At 43.7% G+C, this 10,601-nt stretch overlaps 1 protein-coding gene across 4 annotated transcripts; it reads left to right on the top strand.

Annotated features, from left to right (window-relative positions):
* Positions 1-646: 646 nt before the first annotated feature.
* Positions 647-9,397, top strand: CBLL1 (Cbl proto-oncogene like 1). Of its 4 annotated transcripts, none has more exons than XM_065862778.2 (6): positions 647-800; positions 3,103-3,270; positions 3,596-3,696; positions 3,951-4,034; positions 4,844-4,917; positions 5,480-9,397. In XM_065862778.2, the coding sequence occupies exons 1-6, from the start codon at positions 788-790 to the stop codon at positions 6,519-6,521; spliced, it is 1,482 nt and encodes a 493-aa protein (XP_065718850.1). In that variant the 5' UTR covers positions 647-787; the 3' UTR covers positions 6,522-9,397. The 4 variants fall into 4 exon arrangements, with proteins under 4 accessions (XP_065718850.1, XP_065718851.1, XP_065718852.1 ...); XM_065862779.2 differs by having other exon boundaries at positions 648-800; positions 3,599-3,696; XM_065862780.2 differs by lacking the exon at positions 647-800 and adding an exon at positions 1,219-1,449.
* The last annotated feature ends 1,204 nt before the right edge of the window (positions 9,398-10,601 follow it).

The raw sequence follows: 10,601 nt of genomic DNA, 5'->3' as shown, positions 1-10,601 counted from the left end.
AAGCCATCGGCACTCCCGCAGCCCCGGCGTTCGAATATCTGCCGTTTCCAAGGCAAACCCGCAGTCTGACCAGCAGCAGCTCAGACAGTGCGACGTGGTCTCACATTTGTCCGATTTTTTGGCAACTCACACCACATGAGCCACCCTTCCCGTGGGTGCGCAGGCAGGGCTGTCGCGGCTCCCATCAGGAGGGTCCCTTTCAGCGTCCCCAGTCTCCAAGAAGCCTCAAGGTCCTTCCGTACAACGACTCCTACTTCAACTGCGGCTCTCAGCCCTTCCGTGCCCGCCACCGCCTCCGCCCCCAAGGCGGCAGCGCGTCCGGATTCCGCCCAGAGCGGCAGGAAGCGGTTCCAGGGGAACGGCCCCGAGGGGCGCACTACATCCCCGGAGCTCTACCCCGTCGGCGTCGGCCCCGGCCCCGCCGCCATGGCCGCTACCCCGCAGCGCGCATGCGCGGTGCATGCGGCACTACAACCCCCAAACGGCAGCAGTCCGCCAGCCGCCGTCCCGGCAGGCACTGCGGCACCGCCACACCTTCCACCCCGGCCTGGCCGCAGCGCCTGTCGAGACCGAGGGTCCCTTTGCGAGACGGCGGCGCCGCCCGGCCGAGCTGCCCCATGGGCCCGACCGCCCCCGCGCTGTCCCGCGGCCGCTCCGCAGGGGCGCAGCGAGCGCGGTAGCACAGACACTTCCCCACGGCGCACTTTGTCACGTCTCCCCCGCCTGCAACTAGTCACTTCCGCTTCCGGCCGCACCCTTCCGCTCCCACAGTGCCCCGCGCCGAATCATGGACCACAATGGTGAGGAGGGGAGAGGCCGGGAGACCCATTTACACGCGTCCCCACCCGGGCTCGCTCCGCGCTACCGGGCAGCAAGAGGCCGCCTGCGGGGCCGCCGGGTGCGGGGCGGCGCCAGCGTAACGGCAGGATGCGGCCCAGCGCCCGGTAACGCCGGCGGGGCCCGGGTTCGCCGCGGTTCCCCGCGCGGCGGGGCCTGGTCGCTCCCCTCGGCGCCGGGCTCGCGATCGACCCCTTCCCTTCCCCCACCGCGCGCCCGCCAACGTTCGCGCCCGGCGGCCCCGCCCCCTTTCCCCCGGCGCGGCGGTTCGGCCCTGCCCCCACCCGGCTGGGCCGGTCGGCGGCGGGAGGGCCCAACGCCGGCCCGGCCGGGCCGCGGAGCGGGGGTTGACGCAGCGTCAGGCGCGGCCGCTGCCGGTGGGGGCTTCGCGCTCTCGGCCTGGCTCAGCAGCGCGGTGTGTGCGGAGCCCGCCGGCCCGCAGCAGGTGGATGCGGCCTGGAGCATCCCGGGGGCGGCGGCGACGCACTGGTGTTCCCGCGGCGTTTCCGCAGCCCGGGGCCGGTACCTTGTTGCGTGGTTGGGTCTGTGGGCTCTGGAGAGGAAATTTTCTCACGTTCCTGGATTTGGCATCGTAGCTTTGACATTTCGCTGGTCAGTGCGCTGATGTAGTCCCGGAAACAGATGAGTGGATGTGGGTCTTTAGCTAGGTTGGGGCGAATTTTTTCTTCCCCATAGCAAATATTGCATTATAAATTGGTATGAATAAGGTCTAGTATTTGAGAAGTATTTATAAATTAAAAACAAACAAACATGAAATGCAAAAATAAGCTGAAGTTGATGAAGGTGACAGTTCAGGAGGATGTATCACCTCTAATTAAAGTTTCTCTAAGTAGTCATAATAAATTTGGTATGTTTTACTTGGTTTTTTTTTCTAGACTTAATCCTGATAGTTCTGCTTACACAGACTGGAATTTATTAGCCTTCTGTGAAACATGAATGACTAGTTAACTTCCTAGTTTGGATTAGTTGAGTAGCTGACTCATGTAACTGTTCCTAGCTTGTGAAGCTATGTGGAAGAAAAGCATCAGAACATAATTGTTTTCTATTGACAGTTCAGTGGGCTAAATAATATACAGGGTTTTGTTGGTGTTTGGGTTGTGTGTTGTTGTTTTTCCCATTTGTTTTAGTCATCCCTATTTGCAAATGGATTGAGATCCTGCAGAGACATTTTTCTGGTCTATGATGTTGTGTTTTGTGTATGCTGGTAGAAAACAGAATTTCCCAGTAAGTGGAAAACAGCTTTAGTTTTATTATATTGAGTGTTCTAGTCCCAGCAGTCTCTGAGAAGCCTGGTGTCCTGTGTTTACTGGGCCATCTGGTTAGCCAACAGGACAGCTTAAACAAAAGCAACAAATGAACAAAAGTAAAACCAGGCTTTTTTGGTTTTGCCTTTTTACGTATTACCTTTTAGAGTGAAAGGCGTCAACCACAGTGCCAAGAGGAATAAATACATTTGATCTGTCACAGGAAATTGAGGGCTTGTGGTTTTGAGATTAAGTGACTGTCAGGGCACAGTCCCAACTTGAAACTTTGTCGGAATTCCTAGTTTTGGTGGCTTGTGACACACCCCTTCGGGGCTGAGCACGTCCCGCTTTGAAATGCCTGTCAGAATGGCAATTTCAATTAAAATGAAAGTGAGCTGGGTAGATTCACAACGGATGTAACTGTTTTTGTATGAAGACTCGCTGGAAGTGTAGGGAGTTGTACCCCTTCATGGGTGTTGCTTGTTGCAATATCCCCTCCAGGTTCTCTCTTGGAGCCTGGATCTACTGAGGTGTGTGTCAGGCTATTTATTGCTTCATTTGCCCTGTTGCTTGGATTTAAATCTGGTCATAGAGAATTCTGTGTGTAATATGGAACAGTAATTTTCAGTTTAGCAAGGATACTACTACATCCTGTTATGTTGTCAAGCTTGTACAAAGTAGTATTCATGCTGTGAAACGAGCTATACAATTCATTTTTTTTTCTGTTGTGTAGAAATGACAGACTAACTTTTTACAGTAGCTTTAGTTTTAGGACTAGATTTGATTTCTAGATTGGATTGTATGTGAATTCTAGATTATAGAATTCTAGAAAGAATTGTATGTGAATATATTTATTTTCTAGTGGTTAAGCTTTGATATGTCATAAGAGTCTTAAACAAACTTCAAAAAAGATTTTCTTAAAACTGTTAATATTTAGTCTCTTTAGAAACTATTAGATAACTGAAAAAATATATAAACTATTTTTTTTTTTCTTTCATAGACAATGATTTGCAAGGAACAAATAGTTCAGGATCATTGGGTGGTCTTGATGTTCGTAGAAGAATCCCTATAAAGCTTATCTCAAAACAGACGAATAAAGCCAAACCGGCACCTCGAACTCCAAGAAATATGAACAGGATACCTTCAAAGACACAAGCTGGTGATGAAGGTAAATTAATATAAATACTAGGCTGGTGGCAGCATTGTTCAAGACTTTATTCAGCCTTAGAAACAAAGGTCCAAGGTTCTGCCCAAGTGCAAAACAAGTTTTAAATTTCCAAGTACTGCCACACGTTAAGGATTAAATGATGCGCATTCCAAAGCAAACTGTCTCACTGTGCCTTTCTCTAGGATGGGCTCAGCAGATTAGAAGACCTGTGACATCCCTTGATGATTCCAATATAGAAGGACAAATACTCTTAATAGGAGCCAGTGTCAATTAGGGAAGCATTGTGGTTGGCTCGTGTCTTTCTTCTCTTTCTTTTTTTCCACAGAAGAATTTGATTATAATGAAGAGGAGCGATATGAATGTAAAGGAGGTGAAATGTTTGGCAATCAAAGGAGGTTTCCTGGACCCATCTTTTGGGACTATAAGGTAAAGAGTCATGGATGGGAAGTTGTGAATCTTTGTGAATCTTAGCAAACTGTAGGTAGTCCTGGGAGATACCTTCTTAAATAAAGTGCTCCCTTTACTTTTGACTGAAAATATGTTTTCTGCTTTCTCGGGTTTGTGCTGTTGTTTCCTTCTCAACTAATTCAGAAATAATGGGCATGTTGGTGATAATAGAAATGAGAAGCTTTAGTGATGTTGGATTTTTTTCTCTCTCACTGTGTTCTCTATCCTATCAGATAAACTTGCTGGGGGAAAAGGATGATACACCAGTCCATTTCTGTGATAAGTGTGGATTACCCATCAAAATGTATGGACGCATGGTGAGTGGAAGATGCAGCCATGATTTCTCTTTAGGTAAAATTAGGCTTTACTATGTCTCCATGAGGCCACTGGAGGTTACTGATTTCAGCAGGCCTCTGAATAAGTACCAGAAGAACATCAGGATGGAAACAGCGGCCTTCCTTGCTGGAGTGTTTTTGTTCCATCTGTCGTGCTGATTTCTCTTTACCCCCTGATTCAATAAACTGAGCTTCAAAATGTTAAACAAAAAGTCAAAATGCCATTGCCAACAAAAAAAGGAAGCTTCAAGTCTAGTGGCTTTTGACCTTACACAACTTAGCTTTTAAAGTAAAGTCTTTATCTCAGTTAGAGACTTGCAGTGAAGTTAGAAAACACTTTTCGCTTTTATGTCCCTTTAAAATTAGTGTAACAAAATCCCTGAGATTAATTTAGATTTAGATGTGTGATGTAACAGGCTTCAGGGTGGACTTAATGACAGTTAATGCTTTTAAAACTTTCCTTCCTTGCCAGCAAGACAAATGTAATTAGATTGCATATACTGCTTCTGTGAATGTTCACTGTTGATATTACTGCAAGACTTTTGCCTATACGTTTTAGCCAACTTTTATAAAACCAAACAAACCTACTCCCAAAAACCCAAACTCAACACAAACTGTTTTATAAAGTTTCTATACGAACATGCTGTTAACTGCTAACTGCCACTGTGCCTTTTCACCTCATACGTCACTTCTATTACTAGAAATTATGTGCTGGGGGGCAAAACTGTATTCTGCAAAATGATACAGATGTTTATATATGATGTCTTAACAGAGTCATGTTTTGTCTCTAGATACCTTGCAAGCATGTTTTCTGCTATGACTGTGCTATACTACATGAGAAAAAGGGAGACAAGATGTGTCCAGGGTAAGTTATCTCAAGATTTATTATTAAAGGAAGTGTAGGAAAGTAACTTCAGTATCTTATTTCAGATACTGTATTAACATGGTTCTTATTCATGTACATTTAACAGAGGCAGTAGAGTATTCTATACTACACAACTTGATTGTAGTTTCATATCCTGTATTTTGGGATTATAAGAAATCAATGTTTACTTTGGTGTTTAAGTATTTGTGTAGATAACCTGTTATTGCTCCAATTTGAAAAGTAATAAATGACAGTTTAATTTACTTAGTGAGAGTGACTTTTCTGCACTTAAAAGTCTTAACAAAAGAGGGAGAATGATGCTATTTATAAATTTACACCTCAAAATTTTTATGTCATTTCATAGTTGTGTTTGGAGACTTAAAAACTAGATAAGCTTCAAAATCAATGAGTTGTTTGTTTGATTGCCACAGTGGAGAAAAATTCCCAGTTCGAATTTGGATGATTATGTTAAACTGGTTGATTTGGGGGGAAAAACAAAAGGCAGATTGAGCTCTCTGTGATGACAATAAACCAATATAACCAATATTCTCTCCTGATGTAGCTGTAATGAACCTGTGCAGCGAATTGAGCAGTGTGTCCGAGGGTCTCTCTTCATGTGTAGCATTGTTCAAGGGTGCAAGAGAACTTACTTGTCACAGAGGGACCTACAAGCTCACATCAACCACCGTCATATGAGAGCTGGAAAGCCTGTTACTCGTCCTCCAATTGAACCTGTGCATCCTCCCATTGCCCCACCGCCTGCCGAAATTCCTGAGCGCTTCATAATGCCACCTGAGAAACATCATATGACCCACATTCCGCCAAAGCAGCACATCATGATGCCACCGCCTCCTTTACAGCATGTGCCACATGAGCATTATAACCAGCCACATGAAGACATTCGTGCTCCTCCTGCAGAGATGGCAATGGCTCCCCCGCCTCCTCGCCCCGTCAGTCAGGACACCTTCCGCATTTCAACGAGAAAACACAGCAACTTAATAACTGTCCCCATTCAGGATGACTCGAATTCGGGTGCTCGAGAACCACCTCCACCAGCCCCTGCACCTGCTCATCATCATCCTGAGTACCAGGGTCAACCGGTGGTATCACACCCTCACCATATAATGCCTCCACAGCAACATTATGCACCGCCCCCCCCACCACCTCCACCGATAAGCCATCCGCTGCAGCACCCTCCCCAGGCAGCAGGTACTCCTCACATGGTGTACAGCCAAGCTCCTCCGCCACCAATGACCTCTGCTCCTCCTCCAATAACCCCACCACCTGGACATATCATTGCCCAGATGCCACCATATATGAATCATCCTCCTCCAGGACCTCCCCCTCCTCAGCACGGAGGCCCCCCAGTAAATGTCAGTGCGCCCCCTCCCCACCACTATAATCCTAACTCTTTGCCACAGTTCAGTGAAGATCAAGGAACTCTTAGTCCCCCATTCACACAGCCCGGGGGGATGAGCCCAGGGATCTGGCCGGCTCCAAGGGGGCCACCTCCACCCCCACGAATGCAGGGGCCTCCTGCCCAGGCCCCGCTTCCCGGACCGCACCACCCTGACCAAGCCAGATACAGACCCTATTACCAGTGATATGAGCAGTTACATGCATAGAGAGTGCTATGAAGAGGATACAGCTATATACAACAGCCTTTTAATTAAGTGTTTGGGGGTTATTTTGTTGTGGTTTTTTTTAAGATACTGTCATTTTGACTGTAAGACATTTTTGGGTTTGAATCTTAAATGATTTTTAAGCCTTGGCGCTAGGACTCTGACTTCAGATAGTCTGTAGTGCTAAAATAAGTGGCTTAGTAGACCACGGTTGCATTTTAACAGAACTTCTGTCTCTAGTGTGGCTAAATTGTCCTAAGATGAACACTTGTAACATTATTTACTGGAGAAAATGAACACGTGTTGTACCATTCTGAATATTGTTTTTGTTAAATCCAGTGTTTAGTTTCACTTGTGATACATTTTTGTTAACCTGTGTACAATAATTAAATTGAAATATGGTTGTAAAAGTTGTGAGTTTTTATATTAAGTTAACACAGACATATTTCTGGGACACCATTTTGGCACCTATACTTTGCAAATGGGCAGTGTAATGAAATATTAAGGGAAGTTTAATATTTCTCCTACTGACAGTTACCATTACTTATAATGAATTCAGGCTGTGGTGAATTCATGGCACTAGAAATGGAACATGCAGAATACAGCATTTCAGTGTTTTCTTCATTTTTTTTCTTTAAAGTTATGCAGCCGGATAAATTTGTGAGTGTAGCTTTGGGTGTGTCATGGAACCACATAATAATGTATTGTGGGTTTCAGTGGGGGGTTTTGTTTGGGTTTTTGGGTTGGTTGGTTTGTTTCAAAGCTAGTTTTGGTTCAGAAGGCTCTGTTTACATGTGCGCTGCTCACTGGAGTTGAATTCAAGCTATTGTGTTTGCCTGTGGCTATTTTTGGGTGGAAGTGGCTGTGAACTGGCTTGCCCTGTCCGTGAGAAGCAGATTATTTTAGGTGGGGAAGTGGTGTTTGTCTCTGTCACTTCATATAATGTGCTGGGTAGGAAAACTTCCCATGAGGAGAACCTGAAAGAAGTATTCTGAAATCCCATATGTAGATAGAAAGAAATTAAAAGCTACCCCTTTATCTGTTTTGATTTCGTGATACAGATTTAATTGAACAGACAACAGTTAGGTGTTTTGTTTTGGTTGGTTTTTTTTTTTTTTTTGTTTTTGTTTTTGTTTTTTATAAAGTAGCAATATAAATGAGTGCTGAGGTCTGTTTTGGTCTGAAATTTATGTTTTACAAGCATACCTTTAAAGAGAAATATAACATAAAATGCCAATGTTCTTTTTTAGTGCAGCTGGTAGCAGAACAGGACAGTGACAGTACCGTCTGCTGTTTGAAATGCTTATCTTTGCATTGCTGATCAATGTTAGTGCTGAACCTTTTTTCAAAATTCTGCATTAGTGGTGCTCATAGATGAAGAAATCTTGTGGGGTCTTTTTGAAGGTTTGTAATTTCCCACTCAAATAATCCAAACCATCTTAACGTCTCAGTGTTACTATTTATTTTGTAAACCTTCTTGACCGCCTCATATGTTCAATATATGAATGAGCTTTGGCAGCGCAACATTCCAGATTTTGTAATTTTAGGTATAAACGGCATTTTTTTCAAATTGCCAGAGCAAGGTCTCTGAAGATTTACTCTCTGTCCTTGATCACTGTTGATTTCCTTGTGACCACGGGCAAACCTTTTAGAATACTTTTCAGATAAATACTTTCTTAGCGATGTGCAGATAAATTCTGAGATGCTGGCCATTTGTATAGCACAGAATTTGCATAAGTGCCAACCGCTCAGAAGTCTGCTTAGCTGTAACCTGCGTCTTTCTAAGACAGGCTTCTTTGTTTTGTTTTCTCTGAAAAATAAGTCAGTTGAAGCAAAACACACTGGCAAAGTAAAAGAGGCTGATTGTGATAGTGTGCTATGGTATGGGGTTGATTGAAAATTTACTGTTTTGGTGCGTATGAAGGGGAAAATTACTCTGCCAGTGTTATTTCAGTAACTGACAATAAACACAAGGAGCTTTACAGGACCCCCTTTTGTCGCTGTCAAATTGCTTGGTAGGAGGAAGGTTTAGGCACCTTTAGGTTACAGCTGGGAGGAAATTGCATATCTGATTCTTTGGCTCTGCAAAGCCAAACTTAGGTGAGATGTACCTGTTTTAAACGGACTTCCTGATGATTCTTGGTACCATTTGGATCAGGCTGAGAAGGTAACACATGTGGGTTCACTATGTGTCCAGCTTTTCTGCAGGAAGGCGCATCAGCCTCACCCGTGCACTCTTGGTTTGGAAAATAAGACATTCTGAAATCAGCTATTGCCCATCAGTTGCAGGTGATGAGGAAACAAGGCAACTCATACTTGTTTTTAGAAGTCAGGCAGGTTGCGTGCTTTTATGTTACACAGTCTGTTGTGAAACAGATGAAGGGTTCAAAATTAATAATTCTGGGTCCACTGCTGTTATTGAAGTTATTGATAAAGTGCTTTTCCATAAATGCAGAGGTAGTTGAATTGATTAAGGGAAAGCAGCAGCCTTTGGTCTGTCAAAAAGCACAAAATGTAAATGTATGTCACTGCAGAGCGTGTGTGAGCATTTTTTGCTGGTCATATTTGAGACAAAGGTGGCATATGTCTTATGGACCATGACATATTACACAAAAGATCAGTGGGATCCCTTGGATTGTTCAATCACCATGGACCAAAAGTCTGTGTGATAGAGGACTTACTGAAAAGTCATCTTACATAGGCAGGACTTGGATTGGGTCAAATTCCTGTGCCCTGCCTGTACAGGAACGCCTACATCAGTTTGTTTATTTATTAAGTTTTAAGTATACCTATGAACCTAATGGTACTGTTGATACTTTCATATTTGCAAAGTTTATAAATATCCGCATTGGTAGAAACCTTGCGTTAACAGTCTCTTCAATTTGTTTATGTGGGTTTGGGCATATTTTTTTGTTTTGTTTAATTGGTTGAGTTTTGTTTTTGTTTTGCAAAATACCTGATCATTTCAGTGGGAAGTTCAGAAACGCCATATATTGTATTTAATGGTATTATTGATGGTCTTAGAAATGTTGAGATGTACTTGCAAATTCTTTGGATTTCTACTTATGTCTTCTTGTAAAGACAAACGTTTGAAATGAATTATGTTTATTTAGAATAAACAACCCTGTCTGTGGCAGTGATCTCCCTCCTGAGGCATTGCTGAGTGGATCTCGAGTTTCAAAGAGAACTCTGGCGACATTTAAATTTGTCAGCCATTGTAGGTTCTTCTAATAATGTCATGTGAGGGAATGAAAAGAGGTTTGATGATGGTTTGTGTCCACCATGGAATGAATGAAAGGGCGTCAGCAGATGGCCTGAAATCATCTGGGGTTTAGATGCTTGTCTCCTTACGCTTTATCTTCAATTCCATTGATAACTTCACTTAAAGGGTTGCCTACAACCATGCATACTTTACAACAAGCAGGCTAATTACCTGACATGTACTTTACATTTGATGTTTTTTTAATAAATGCTATTAACATAAAGATTGGATACCTACATGTGTTAAATTATATTCTTCATGAATTAAAAAAAAATAAAGTGAATTATTTTTAAAAAACCTACTCCAAGAGAATCAGAAAACCTTACTGAATGGAGTTTCCACTTCTTTTCATTTACTGCTCTCAAACGAGTGTCTAATTCTGTTTGTAAAAAAATTAAGTGGAAGTAACTCATATTCATGCCATGTTCAAGTTTACAGACATAGCACAGGAGAAGAACTGTCTCCTGTGTTAGGTGAAGTCAAATGTTGTCAACAGCACGTCTGTGGGTGTGTGTTCCCTGTGGACTGAATTTGAACATGTTTTCTACTCTATGAAACTTGTGACTGGTTTTGTGCTGTTTGTCTCTGCGTGCACAGGGTCCCGTCAGAAGGTCCTGCTGAGCCTGGGAGGCTGGAGGAGCGCAGCAGGTTGCAGTTGCAACGTAATAGTGAATGTATGGGAAATAAGTTTGAACTTCTGTTCATAGATATGGCACTACAGGGTCCAATGCAGCAGAGAAATGTGCATGGTTCATTTTCATCCTGACTACATTTCTAAAGGAAGTGTCAGTATTATACAA

This window comes from Patagioenas fasciata, chromosome 1 (assembly GCF_037038585.1).
Source record: "Patagioenas fasciata isolate bPatFas1 chromosome 1, bPatFas1.hap1, whole genome shotgun sequence".
NCBI lineage: Eukaryota > Metazoa > Chordata > Aves > Columbiformes > Columbidae > Patagioenas > Patagioenas fasciata.
The sequence above is the reverse complement of the archived record's forward strand: the minus strand, read 5'-3'. Positions and strand labels throughout refer to the sequence as shown.